The sequence below is a fragment of the Lottia gigantea genome (genome assembly GCF_000327385.1).
Source record: "Lottia gigantea unplaced genomic scaffold LOTGIsca_35, whole genome shotgun sequence".
NCBI classification, from domain to species: domain Eukaryota; kingdom Metazoa; phylum Mollusca; class Gastropoda; family Lottiidae; genus Lottia; species Lottia gigantea.
In genome coordinates this window covers 1,302,535-1,317,123 of record NW_008709190.1, presented here as the reverse complement: position 1 = coordinate 1,317,123, position 14,589 = coordinate 1,302,535, and the positions used below count along the sequence as shown (strand labels likewise).

At 33.2% G+C, this 14,589-nt stretch overlaps 1 protein-coding gene across 1 annotated transcript; it reads right to left on the bottom strand.

The window, feature by feature from the left end:
* Positions 1-6,406: 6,406 nt before the first annotated feature.
* LOTGIDRAFT_162692 (hypothetical protein) lies at positions 6,407-14,589 on the bottom strand (the record flags this gene model as incomplete). Its single annotated transcript, XM_009058692.1, has 10 exons — positions 6,407-6,550; positions 7,261-7,369; positions 8,062-8,162; positions 8,743-8,852; positions 9,335-9,493; positions 10,316-10,465; positions 11,999-12,054; positions 13,200-13,333; positions 14,118-14,224; positions 14,568-14,589. The coding sequence occupies 10 exons, from the start codon at positions 14,587-14,589 to the stop codon at positions 6,407-6,409; spliced, it is 1,092 nt and encodes a 363-aa protein (XP_009056940.1).

The following is a 14,589-nucleotide window of genomic DNA, read 5'->3' as shown; positions in this document are numbered from 1 at the left end:
TTCACTGACTCTTTGGTTTGTTTACTTTGGTTAATACAATTCATAAGAAGGAGATGTGGGTGGTCTAGGAAATTTAATATCTTCTTTTATTTTTTAATCTCTTGAGAATTTCAAAGCAGCTGCTTTGATTTGTAGGACCTTGTGAAATGTGCATGGTCCGTTTAACGATTAGTTTTTAAAGCGCAAATCAATCCGCAAACCATACTAAATATAATGAGATTATTTAGAGGGAGGTGGTGGGGGGATTTTGCTTAATCATTTTTTTGTCTGATGAATGGGTTGCTTTATCAGGGTAGGGTTTTTGTCTTATATGTTTTTCGATATTTTTACAGCGGGATTTCGGCCTGGTAGGTTTTTGGCCTGTGAGATTTTTCTAAATATAAGAATATAAGTTCTTGTAGGTTTTTGTAATCTACCTTTAATGAGCTGGCCTAATTCTATTGACTGGCGGGGAGGTGGAGGCCCAATTTCAGTTTTTAGACTGGTAGCATGGATGTTCCAAAACAGACCACATAAATATTTTTTTCAAATAGGGATGCGGACAAACATAATGGAATGCAAGCCCTGTTGACGTACGCGCCTAAAAAAGGAAAAATTGGTTGAGGGGGCCCGAGCTAGGGCTACAAAATTTTCCAGCGGGGGAGGAGGGGGAGGTGGCACATGCTTTCTCTATGTAAATTGATACAAATTTTGAAAGTGCCCCCGAAGAAACGCCATATTTCTAATAGCAGTGGAAATCAAATGCACTTAATTCTCTGGACTTTAAAAGGAAGATTTTTAAAGAGTCAATTTTCAGACAGGATCCTCGAAAGAATTTGTAGTAAAATTCTTCTTATTCATCGTAGCACTTTAAGAAAATAGAACATTAAAAAATTTTCTTCGAAAACATGTGAAACATTTAAACAATTATTCTTACCTTTTAACAGTTCCAACAAAAACTTGGCAATTTAAAACAGAAATCCCACCGAAATGGCTTATATAAAACATTTTACACTTAAAACTTAAGACATACACGCTGGCATGTGGCACTGTTTAATCATCAAGAATTGGTTGTAAATTACAATATTTAAAGTAGAGACAGAACCAAACAATCAGACGATAGAACGAGTGTTCCACGTTTGAATACCTTGATGTTCATTCCATTCCATCTTATAACAAATCTAACTACTTGATGATCGCGACTGAAAATCTTGTCAGAATGATAATCCAGCCAAACGGAAGAAATTGCCAAGTGGGTATTAGAGAATGACAGGGCGACAGACGTGAGTAATTCCTGATAATTAGAGTAAGATAGTCGGAGGAATATCTCTGATAAATTGGCATTATAGAACCAAGAGATTGCCACTTAATTGGGCTTGTTAATAAGTACCTTTGTAGATGCTACACTGCACGGTTTCTATATATGGTACTTCACTGGACTGATTAAGTATTGTCAGGTCATATGAAGAGCCTCAAATACTCAATTAAAAATCTTCCCACCATACTTTTCAAATGCAAGTAGATTTGATCACCAATCGAAGTCAATAAAATCTCTATGAGACCTCGGCGACCATACACCGGCAATTAATCCGAAACTCACTGATTGTCTCCAAACGTTTGATGCTAAAGTAGACTATCTATTTAGAATAACATTCAGTATGAAAATGTGCATCAAAAACAAAAGATAGAGAAAAATTGCATAATTGAATTCGTTATCTTACAAAGCGTATCGTTCAACACAAGGATTCTTTACGACGACTTTTTGATTGTCAAAAGTTTTTGTGTGTGTGATATCACCACTCCTTGAAACTCTGAATCTTACTATATTTCTATTGCTTTAATAAAGCCAGAGGAATATTCTTAAACAAATATTAACACTGTAGCCTAATATATGAAATACAGATCATTTTGGATCATGAACAGTTTGCGATAAAGAATTGAGTTACACGTAGAATTGCACAGACAATTGTTTTAAGATTTTTGTCCGTTGAAAACATTAGTAGGTGTCTATAAGTTTTCTTTCGCCGCACACATACTGAAAATGATGTGAATAGCTCAAATAAGGATTTATATGGAAGAACAAAACATTTAGAGGCAATACAATATCCCTTTAATGTATCCGATGAAAATATCTTTGTGGTCAGATTTGCCCATTTCACAAAGTCGCCAGTGTAGAAATACGCTAGGATAATCATGGCAATCATACAGGCCTACGGATTTTTACTGAAATCCGATCAAAACTGTCTGGGCTCTATTCTGTCTAAATCAATATTAATGAGTAACAAATTCTCTTGCAGGAAAGGATTGCGTCTCACTCAGTTAAAAAGATATAACTGGAACAAATGCCCCCAACAACATAAAAAAAAGATAAATCGTCGTATCATTTCCCTAAGAAACTCAAATTCAGCTAACCATATCGCTTTCTAGAATCAGAATTACTTTACGTTTTCTTACACCCATATCCATCTAACCCATATACCTCACTTGTGATGAAACTTTGTATAGATTGTATATATGGTGAGACTTCGGTCAAGTTCGAAATTAGTAATAATTGGATGAAAGATTACAGGGTTATTACCCTTGACTTAGTAAAACACGTCAAATTTGGCTTGAAGGCACGATATAGATTATAGTTTTTAACCGATCTTGAAGAAACTTTGTATCGAGGGTGCAATTTTTATCTGATCTCGATGAAGCTTGGTATGCATGTACATATGGACAAGATCTCGGGGGGGGGGGGGGGGGGCAAAAGGGTTATCTTCCCCCCCCCCAGCCCCCAATTTTTTCGGGCAAAAATCTCTTAACTTGGTTAGAAATTCGGACAACCTTAGGTATTTATTAAGCCACTACAGACTTTGTTATCATTTCTTACAGATAGTAGCGGGCGTATGTTACATTGCCTGGCAAGCTATCTTTCCTATTACAACAACTGTAGTAAATTATCCCCATTGGAAATATAGACTTTTTACTAAATCGTCAGAAATAACAATGACACGGAGTATAGCCATAAATCATCAGTAAGAACTATAACACGGAGTAAGCCATCATTCATTAGTAATAACAATGATATGGAGTATTGAAAACAAATATCAGTGATAACAATGATATGGAACATTGAAATAATTCATCAGTTAAAACAATGATATGGAATATTTTTTGATATAAATTATCAGTAATAACAATGATATGGAGTATTGATATAAATTATCTGTAATAACAATGATATAGAGTATTGATATAAATTATCAGCAATAACAATGATATGGAGTATTGATATAAATTATCTGTAATAACAATGATATAGAGTATTGATATAAATTATCAGTAATAACAATGATATAGAGTATTGATATAAATTATCAGTAATAACAATGATATGGAGTATTGATATAAATTATCTGTAATAACAATGATATGGAGTATTGGTATAAATTATCTGTAATAACCAGTAATAACAATGATATGGAGTATTGATATAAATTATCAGTAATAACAATGATATGGAGTATTGATATAAATAATCTGTAATAACAATGATATGGAGTATTGATATAAATTATCAGTAATAACAATGATATGGAACATTGTCATAAATCATTAGTTTTAACTAGAATTTGGGGTCATGACACATAGCATAAGTAATAACAATGAAATAGGGAATTGACATAAAAAATCAGTAAAAATAATGATATAGAGTATTAATGGAAAACATCGATGTGATATGAAATATTGGCAATGGAAAAGGAAAAATGGCTATAATAACCAAAATTGGCTAATTCATATGAAAAAAAATTATCGATGGAATAAATCATCAGTAAGGACAATGAAAGGCAACAGTGACTAGATTATATAGTCAGAAATGACATTGAAAGAGAAAATTAGCTGGAATCATCAGTAATAAAAAAAAAATTGTTAGTATTTATCACAAGTAATAACAATGAAAGAGAGGTTGCTAGAATAAATTATCCATAATATTGAAAAAATTGGATAACAATAACAATAGAAGATGAAGATGGGTTGAATAAATTATCCATAACATTGAAAGAGAAAATCTTTTAATTCTTGCCATAAAAATCATATTGGGACAATCTAATAATGTTTGCCGACAAATCAGTCATAATAAGACAATCTAATAATGCTTGTCAGAACAAACCAGTCATAATAAGACAATCTTATAATGCTTGTCAGAACAAACCAGTCATAATAAGACAAGATATTAATGTTTGCCAGAACAAATCAGTCATAATAAGACAATCTATTAATGTTTGCCAGAACAAATCAGTCATAATAAGACAATCTAATAATGTTTGCCTGAAAAAATCAGTCATAATTTGCCAGAACAAATCAGACATAATAAGACAATCTAATAATGTTTGCCAGAACAAATCAGTCATAATAAGACAAGATATTAATGTTTGCCAGAACAAATCAGTCATAATAAGACAATCTATCAATATTTGCCAGAACAAATCAGTCATAATAAGACAATCTAACAATGAATAATAATGTGAATCTTAGGTGGCGCTTGATTGTTGAGTTCTGAACATGTCCTGTTCGTTCCAATTCTGGCCACAATCAAACAGTACAGAACCAGATTCAAAATTTTCCCTTTTAGTCCTTTCTTCACCATTGTGAACTCTGTCTGCATTTACTATTTTTGTGGCACACATGAACTCTGTTTTTATTGAACATCCAGTGGATTCCATAAATCCCAAACATGCAGAATTCACCAATCGAGCGCCCCCCTAGAGTAATGTATGCTAAATAATAAAATACAATTTGACCAGATCTGAGTACTATTTCAACAATTTACTACTGTACTTCATCAAGTCTGTCTTTGAGTGACGATTGTGAATTGATACTACTAGCTGAGGATATCAAGGCCTGGTAATTGGGTGCTATACGACTTCGAAGATCTTGATTAATAGCACTATGAACATCAAACTGGGAACCCGATACAGAATAGTAAGATGAACAATTGGAATCTGTCAAACATCTTGTGGATTTTTGATTCAGTATGTTACCCTACAAAAAGAGTTCAAACAATATGTAGACAATTCCAAACAATTTTACCACTTATAAAAAAGCTCTGGACGAACCAGCATAAATTTTCGCCAAATCACGTCAATTAAAATCGCCAGTGAATTTTCACGCTCCATCACGAAGGGACACATTTTGAAAATCACATATCAACATCATGTTCCATTGGTTTAAAAATACTGATCACATAACAAAATCCAACAAATTGCTTTGCTGTTGTAAGTAATGATCTGAAAGTCCAGGGTTCAATCCTGGCATAGGTCGAGATTATACCTTTTGAATTTTCAACCCGGTTTACCCGAGGACCTGAGTGCTACAGGCTGTGCACATTAAAGATCCCTCGACAGTTGGAAATTGAAAAAGAGCAGGTTAATGCCGCTGTCCTGGAAATATTTCCCTCATCGCACCCTGCATGGCGTTGCCAGTCTTCATTAGCCCACATGGTGCAGAAAAGTGGGAAGTAAAACTCAAATCATTTCATGTAACAATTAGCTAAAAAAGAAAGTAAAGGACATACCTGTTTCCAATCAATGATATTGAGAAGTATGGTAAATATCAAACATAATATTATAATAGACATCAAGAACATTAAAACATTGACCCAATCTTGAGCTTTATCTTCATCACTATAACAAAAGAACACAAGATCAACCAGAGCATGCATGAAAGAGATGCCAAGCTGACGAACAAAACACATGGCATCATATTTTTAATAAGGGTAGAATAAAGTTGTAATTCAAGAATCAGCGAGAACAGCAAAGGCTCCACCAACTCGATACAGATGTTAATCACCACAAACAACCAACCAAAACAGCGAACAAAATGACCGCCTGCCAATCTTTCTGGATATCTTTCGTCTGCATTTCAAGTATCTAATGCACACCTCAATACCATTTTGTCAAATACACACAAGACAACAAAAATCAAATTTCATCTTTAACAACACGCTTGTCACTTTGTTGTTGTGGGTAAAAAATATGAGAGCTGATTTTAAGAGGATTGGTCAATATTCAGGTGTCAATCATTCTTGCAGATCTGTGAAAAGGGACAACCACTTCAATAATTACAGTCTGATGACCTTCAAAGGTCAAACCATCTGTAAATGGGTACGGATAATCCAGATCAGTGCCAAGAGGTTTGGCCAAGGACCAGCTGGTAGAAAGGATCCTCAATTTTGAACCTAAGTTGTTATCCTTGTAAAATATAGTGGTTTCTATTTTTCTTGTTTACTGTTAAAATAGAATAATATACTTAACTGGATATGGATAACAATTACTTAAATAAATAAGTTAAAGTAAGTTATTTATTAAAGTAATTGTAACCCATATAATTGTGTCCAGTTATTCATACCTCAGTTACTAAATGCCACTCAAGGAAGATAAAATACTTACGGGCCACGAAGATTCAGTAATTTACCCATAACCAGATTAGCTATACCAATACCAATAAATTGAAATGATGTCAGTATTCCCATGGCTATACCTAATGCTCTAGGTTTGACAAGCAGTGGTACTGAGGGCCACATAGTAATCTAAATATATTGAAAGGTAATAATATTGCAGTGTGCGATGAGGAACTTCTTACCAAGAAAGATTACTCTTTTTCTTATTTATTTTTTGAAAACTGTCAAGGAATGCAGTATCTCCAAATTGTCAAGCTATTACGATCTTTATCTTATACCTTGACTGCAATAGCCACCTTTCTTGCATCACAGAATGCAACAATTTGACTGGATAGTAGGCCAGCAAATACAGCAAATCATAGCCTGACAGATAAACTGTAATCATTATGCCCCCTTGTTTACAGACTATCAAGGATTTTGGATTGTCTGATTTTTTGCTAACATACAATCCAACCAATCACCATTACCAAACTTCTGTGATACAAGAAAGGTGGCTATTGCAGTCAAGGCATAAAACAAAGATCGGAATAGCTTGACATTGTGAAGATGAGCATGCAGAACCTTGGTTTACTAATATTAGACAATAATGAATGGAGATCTCAAATCTAATCAGATACACTAATCTGAAATCCTTCATCCTATTTTGGACATTTCCTTCCAGTTAAATCTGTCAGACCTTTGTCAATCAAGTTATATGTAATTATTTGTTATCTTTGTTATTATTGTTCACCCTTCAAGCTTGGTGTTTAAATCTGTGCTATAATTATTATTTTGTCTGCACCTGTGGGATATAATAACCAAATTGATAGGTAAGTAATAAACTCCAACATAATACTTACCACTAAGATACCAAGTATAGGAGCTCCTAATAATGCTATATAATAAGGAGCTCCAGCTATATAAGATGCTATATGTTGGTTATAACCATATTTATCTTGATACAATTTACTGAAAAATAATATTAAAAATGTAAGACTTCAAATTTTGTCTGTTCCAAAAACCAGGCAATAAAGCTAACTACTACAGTAAAGATTGCAATTTCAAGGCATTTCATCACTTTATAGCAGATCACAGTCAATTTCAACTTTCCATAGTTAGTAATTAGATAACTTAACTTGAATCAGCAATTGAGAATTGTGGTAAATAGGTTACTAATGTTCAATCAGCAATAAAGGGAATAATGGTAAACAGATTACTAACCTTGAATCAGCAATATAGGGAATAATGGTAAACAGATTACTAACCTTGAATCAGCAATATAGGGAATAATGGTAAACAGATAACTAATCTTGAATCAGCTATATAATGAATAATGGTAAACAGATTACTGGCCTTGAATCAGCTATATAATGAATAATGGTAAACAGATTACTAACCTTGAATCAGCAATATAGGGAATAATTGTAAACTGATAACTAACCTTGAATCAGTAATCTAAGGTATAATGGTAAACAGATTACTAACCTTGAATCAGCAATATAATGAATAATGGTAAACAGATTGCTAACCTTGAATCAGCAATATAAGGAATAATGGTAAACAGATTACTAACCTTGAATCAGCAATATAATGAATAATGGTAAACAGATTGCTAACCTTGAATCAGCTATATAATGAATAATGGTAAACAGATTACTAACCTTGAATCAGCAATATATGGAATAATGGTTGAATAAGACAACATTGTTACTATTGTTAATATCCAATAAGTTGCAGAAAAATCACGGATATCCTTACATTCCTATAAATAAATAAAGTACATGTATACGAGAAACGGTCTTCTAAATGTCTGCTTAACCAGTCTTACTTCTAGCTTAACCTATCAACAGCATTTTCTAAGATGTCAAAGATGCGCACATTCAGGAACAATTCGAGGAGTCTTTTTTGTTTTGAGGTAGAATAATAGAGATACACTACAGCTACAGCAAACTATAGAAATAAATAATCCTTCATTGGCATATTAGAAGCGTAAGATATAGATAAATAAGACAATTATATGGATATATACTTCTGGAATATTTATTACTTCAACGTTTCAATGTGGTTCTCACACCGTCATCAGGAGTATAATCATTTTTAATCATACCCAAATATTCCAGCAGAAACATTCAACATATAATTTCATAACAGACTGTTTAAAATCAATCTAATATAAGAATTCCTAATGCTTTCTATGTTTCACACAGACAAATCCAGACTAAAATTTCAAAAAAGATTGCCAAATATATATATAAGTGGTGATTACTAATCCCAGCTCAGAAATTCAGTGCATGCGAAAGGTAACGAATACAGCAACAGTTCCATAGAAAAATTCAACCTACCAGAGTTCTTCTTACTTCTTTATCTGCTTTGTTCAATTTCTTCAAACCATATTGATCCAAGAAAGACATCAAAACAACAAATAGGAAACCACTACAACATAAGACACTACCTAAAACAAAGAGTCATTATATTATAATATATATATACACCAAATAAGCAATATAAGCTATGTAAGGTTCTAATGCACAGTGGGTCAGAGCGTTGGTTCATTCAAGATATCATTTGCTAGACTACATGGAACAAATGGTGGTTGTGGGCTCTGATATCGATCAGCATGTAAAAGTCCAATGACTTGAACAAGTCATCTTCACTCATAATTCCAGTTGTCCAGCTGTAAATGGGTGCGGATAATCCGGGAAAGATCAATGCCAAGACGTTTGACCAAGAACCAGCTGGTGGAAAGGATCCTTAACTGTGAACCTATTTAGTTATAGTTTTCTTCTTTTTTTTGCTTTCTCATAAAGAAATGGAAGTTGTCAAACACCCTTGGAGAGTTCCATCAGGTGTTCCAGAAGGGCATGATTTGTGTACTATTATCCACCACAGTGAAATTTTTGATCTTCAGTCTAACAGCATATTTGTACCACTTACTTGCCCAAAACAAAACTTCTAAACCAAATTTTTTAACCACAACACTTGTAACCAAAAAGTTAAAGACACTCCCAAGTCGTGAAAATGTTAAACAGATACCAAATGCCAGAGATAATTCTTTGTGACGAAACCAGAAAGCTGTCACCCTATCTTGAACAACTGAAAACGAACAGCAATATAATGTCATGGCTGGATTAATGAACATTAGATAGGATCACTAGTCATACTTCATTTTTGAAGAAAGCATGCGAAGTACGGTAACATATTCACAGTGCTTACAAGCTTATAGTGAATATGTGAACAAGGGCAATAACTCTAATAGAATATTATTATTTGTTTTTGCTGATTCTCGATATGATTCATACTTGGTTCTTAATGAATAATTTTTACTGATTTTTGTCCGAGACCAAAACTGTATGTAGCGTAAGATTTAGTTCAGTTGATATTACAGTAAGGGTATGGGCACACAAGCGGTCTTGGTTGGTGATTTTTGTAAAATCTTAGTAAAATTTTGCATGTGCAAGACAGATCGTCATCATCCAATCAGATTCATGTTCCTTTCAATTGCATGCTCTGCACGTGACAAGGTGGAAACGACCAACTGGAGATTTTTGTTTCCTCATGTGCCGGTGCAAGTCATTGAAACTCAAGAGAAGACTCTAATCAACGTCAAAAACTGCTCATGTGCCTGCACCCATCAGGTGTTTTCAACCTGGGGGCACTATCCCAAGTGAGTAATTTTGCAATTTTCGGGGTGTAGTGAGGCACTTGTAGTCTGGACGATCATAATGCAAGTCGTTCAATTCAGTCAGGCTATAGTCTATGACATGAAAAAGATTGCAGGGAAAACCGTAGAGAAAATCACAAACTAGTAAGGGAAGAGGGGGTAAATGCAATTGATCAAGGTTCCTGAAAGGGGTATTTGAAGGAAAAGATTGAAAACCCCTGCTGTAAATAACTAGAGAACTACATACAACTTACTTCTCATACCACTGTTTCCACTTCCCAGTAAAAATCGGCCTATCATTAACATTGGGAACATATATTCTGTATTTCTTAGTCCTTTGACTATAGATAGAGCAAATATCAGACTACCTGATAGTGATAAGGAACCATATAGCACAGCTCCAACTACAATATAGAATAGAATATTTGGCAGTACAGTAACAATCACCAGTATGAAATATTCAACCTTCAGTCATACACTTCTTTTGGATGATAATTAACAATATTTAACAAGGTTTGTCAAGGTTTTGCCTTTTACGAGCTGAAAATTCAACATGTTTTCAAGAACAAGGGCAATAGCTCATAAAACATATATTTTTTTTTAATAAGGTTTATCATTAAGTGATTATAAACACTCACTCAATTTTGTCAATATTTTAGCCTTCTAGAGTGTTAAAGAGCTACATGCATTGTGAACAGACAGGCAGAAGGAGGGGTCCAACAGATGGACCTGGGCGACGCAAATATGGCTCCACATGTAGGCAGATAAAAATATATCATTATAGATAAATAGAAATGAAAGCAAGCTAAATCAAATGAAACAACAACTGAAAAACTAACTATCAAAACTAATACACACAGACTTAAGTAAGACAAAAAGATAGCTTGCCAGGAAAGATAACATACGCGCACTGGCAGCTGTCAGAAATGATAAAAAGTCTTTATTGACTAAACTATGAATTTTCTCATATTAAAATCAATTGGAAACTTAAGTCTCTAATGTGTTCATAAACAAATTTTGACGCGTTTTTTCTAAGTCAAGGGCAATAACTCAAAGACCTTTCATCGAAATATCAAATTCAAACTTGTCCACTATCTCATCAATATAAATGATCACACCAAATTTCATTAAAATCAGTTGAAAACTGTAGTCTCTATTGTGTTTACAAGAAATGTTGACGGACCGATGGATAGGGGCGACGGCAAGGTATGTAGACATTTCCATGTGGGCGTATAACAAGTATAGTTAAAATGGTTGATGAAAAATATATAACCAATTTCCTTATAGCTTAAGTAAAAAGAAGAAGATAAAATATTTGCTTAATTTTTACAGTAAAGACGAGCACAAGCACAAAGTTATACAAATAACAAATACCTTTAATACTTTAAACCTAGGCTACAAGAGAAATGAATTTAATATTTGAATTATTTATTAAATGTCATCTGACAAGGATATGAACCACAACTTCCTGAATTCTTCAAATAACAATATAAAGTAAAGAATTAGAGTTAAAGGGATTATAGAGAGATTTTCTAAACTTTTTATGTCTATGACAGACACTGATAGCACCCATTTTTGTTCAATTTTCAGTCGGACATCTGTGATAGCAATTCCACTCAAACTAACCGTTTTCTAACATGGCTATCGCAAAGACTATTTGACGTAGATATTGTGATAATGATGTCATAAATCAGAATAGTTCAAGTGAATTGCAAAACTCACACACGTCTGACTGAAAATTTTGGAATGGCGCAAATCGATGTTATCAGTGTCCCTGATATGCATAAAATCTTCATAAAATTCTTTTTACAGTTTCTTTATTAGCCCACATGGTGCAGAAAAGTAGGTCATAAAACTCCATTCATTTCATTTCATTTACAGTTTCTTTAAAAAATTGTTAGATTACAATAAGAGTAATAAAAACTGAAGTTACTTACATTTAGTTCCTAGTTTATCTACCAGAACACCAGCTATTAATACATTGATAGAGGCACTGAAATAAACTTTATTAGTAAAATACCAACATAACTAGAGCTCAAATTATGGATAACTTAAGCCGCTCTTTGCAAACATCAAGGTAACTGTTTATGATAGCTTTACAACCATATATACTCTTTCACATTATTTTTCAAATATTTTAAATAATCACTGCCATACTACATAGCAGTAATGGGTCTTTTAGCTAATTTTTGAATAAAGTCATCTTCTGAAAATAGGTATCACCAGTTAGTAAATTTGACATTCGAATATCCTGTAACCTTAAAAGGACAGATGCACCATTTTGAAGGAATGATTTATGTAAGAAAATCACATAATTACTTTAAAAATACTTCAAACCAGGAATTTTACTCACTATTTTTATATATGTCTTTTCAATATATCACAGAGTATCTTATATTGACGAGTCGTCATTTTAACATTCAATCGCGGATAATTATGGACACACATGCATTTGAAGGCTCAAATTTTGACGGTGAGCTGTGAACACTATCACGGATTGGCTTAGCTAATAAAATGATTGGTCAAAAAAAATGGTGCACCTGTCCCTTCTGCATGGGAGAAGGGGAAGAACTCTGTCAATATCTTATCTTATCTTCATTTGTGTACTATATTTTGTACGAAATAAATATATTATTATTATTATTGCTGACGGTCAAACTCTGTTTCACAAATTTACTTTTAAAGATGGATTTTTGTGTCAAATTAAGCCTTTTCATCATGTATTCTTAATCATATCATTATGTTCTTATTGCATATAATAAAGATTTTTAACCAATCATAAATGTCCATGTAAGTACAGTCTGGATAAAAAAAGACTTTTTGACCTTTCTTGATCGGTCACTAATTCAAATTCTGCTGGTAACTCTCTTCAATTTAGTTAATTATGGATTAATTATGAACATGTGAGACACACTGGTATTTTTTCAAGTCATTAGAGCATCTCTACTTTCTATTCATACAAGTATTAGCATTTTCATTTTCATAAATCAAAATAAGGGAACCCATTTTTAATAGAGTTTCATGCCTGTACACTTTCAAGTGGCTATCAGCAAGTGTACTAACAAAACGCTATAAAAGTGAACAATAAACATTAATGATTTAAAACAAATGAGAGTGTAAAAATGATGCAAAACTTACGTCCATGCATACAAGGCAAATAATAGATTATAATGTAATGGACCTAGTCCAAGACATCCAGTACAACAGGTTACATTAAATTCTGAAGTAGCATTATCAACATCTAGAAATGATCCATTTTCATCACAATCCACCTGAAGTATATTTTCAACACTAAACATATATGCATCTAACAAAAGATAGCCCTACAAAGCAAGGTGACATACTCACACCAGCAGCTTTGATTGATTTGAGGTACTAATCATTGTTTATAGTCTGTACCGTGAGCCATGAGCCAATTGTGAACAGAGGGACGGATGACAATATGCTTCCATACTACATGTGGGCATATATAAATCAACAAAATACATAAAGAATTGTAAGCAAAAGTTGCACCATATAGCTAATAGAGTGAATACACGAAGTTGGAAATGACATTTCAGTGAAAAATTACAGGGATCATCTTCATGACATTGACCCACAAAATAAAAAGCAAAAGAATCTATAATGAATTGTTGCCTGTAGAGTGAGACATGCTCACTAATCAGGGGTGTGAAGGCTGAAATAGGTTGGAAACCACTGCATTATGGGGTAAATGTTTATAGATTTTAGTTTATAGTTTTCACAAATTGGAGCAAAATAAAATTAGACCTACAAAACAAGTGGAATGTCTCTTTAAGCAAAATAAAGTCACAATGAAATCTGATTTTCAGGCTAACATTGAAATGTGACACTGAAGTCTTAAAGAAGAAGTAAATACTAAAATCTAAATTATTTTTTTGGCATCACACATTATTATATTCACTAATGCACTAAACAAAATGATTTAACAGTATCACCCTTAGACTGGGTATTCTATACATTAGATCATTCAGCTACCCAGTGGTACAGATCAGTGTTTGAACATCTTAGCTGACAATAGCAGACAAAAATACTAACCGGTAATTCCTGTAATTCTGTTTGAATAGTGCTTGGCATATCAAAGGAGAAGAATGATCCAAATGTTAACATACATCCACAGAATAATATGAGGAATCTAAACGTACCTACAATAACAAATAAGAATCATCATATTCAATATGAATTATCTTCAACTTGAGCAAGACATGCAGAACATCTGAAAGTGCGGGCACACGAGCGGTCTTGGTCAGAGATATTTGTCGTCGATTAAAATTTAGGACATCTTTAGTGCAGAAATGAACAAGTGATATCTATTCAGAGCAGCAAACCTATATTGGTGAATGAACAATTGAGAGTCTATGTGTCAAAATATATCATATTGTTGTATATCTCTACTTAAAACACCGGTATCAGATAAATCATAAATATACATAGAAAATTTAGAAATAATAATGAACAATAATAATTGGCTTCAAATTCAATACTTACGAAACTCTGAATAAGAAGGCAT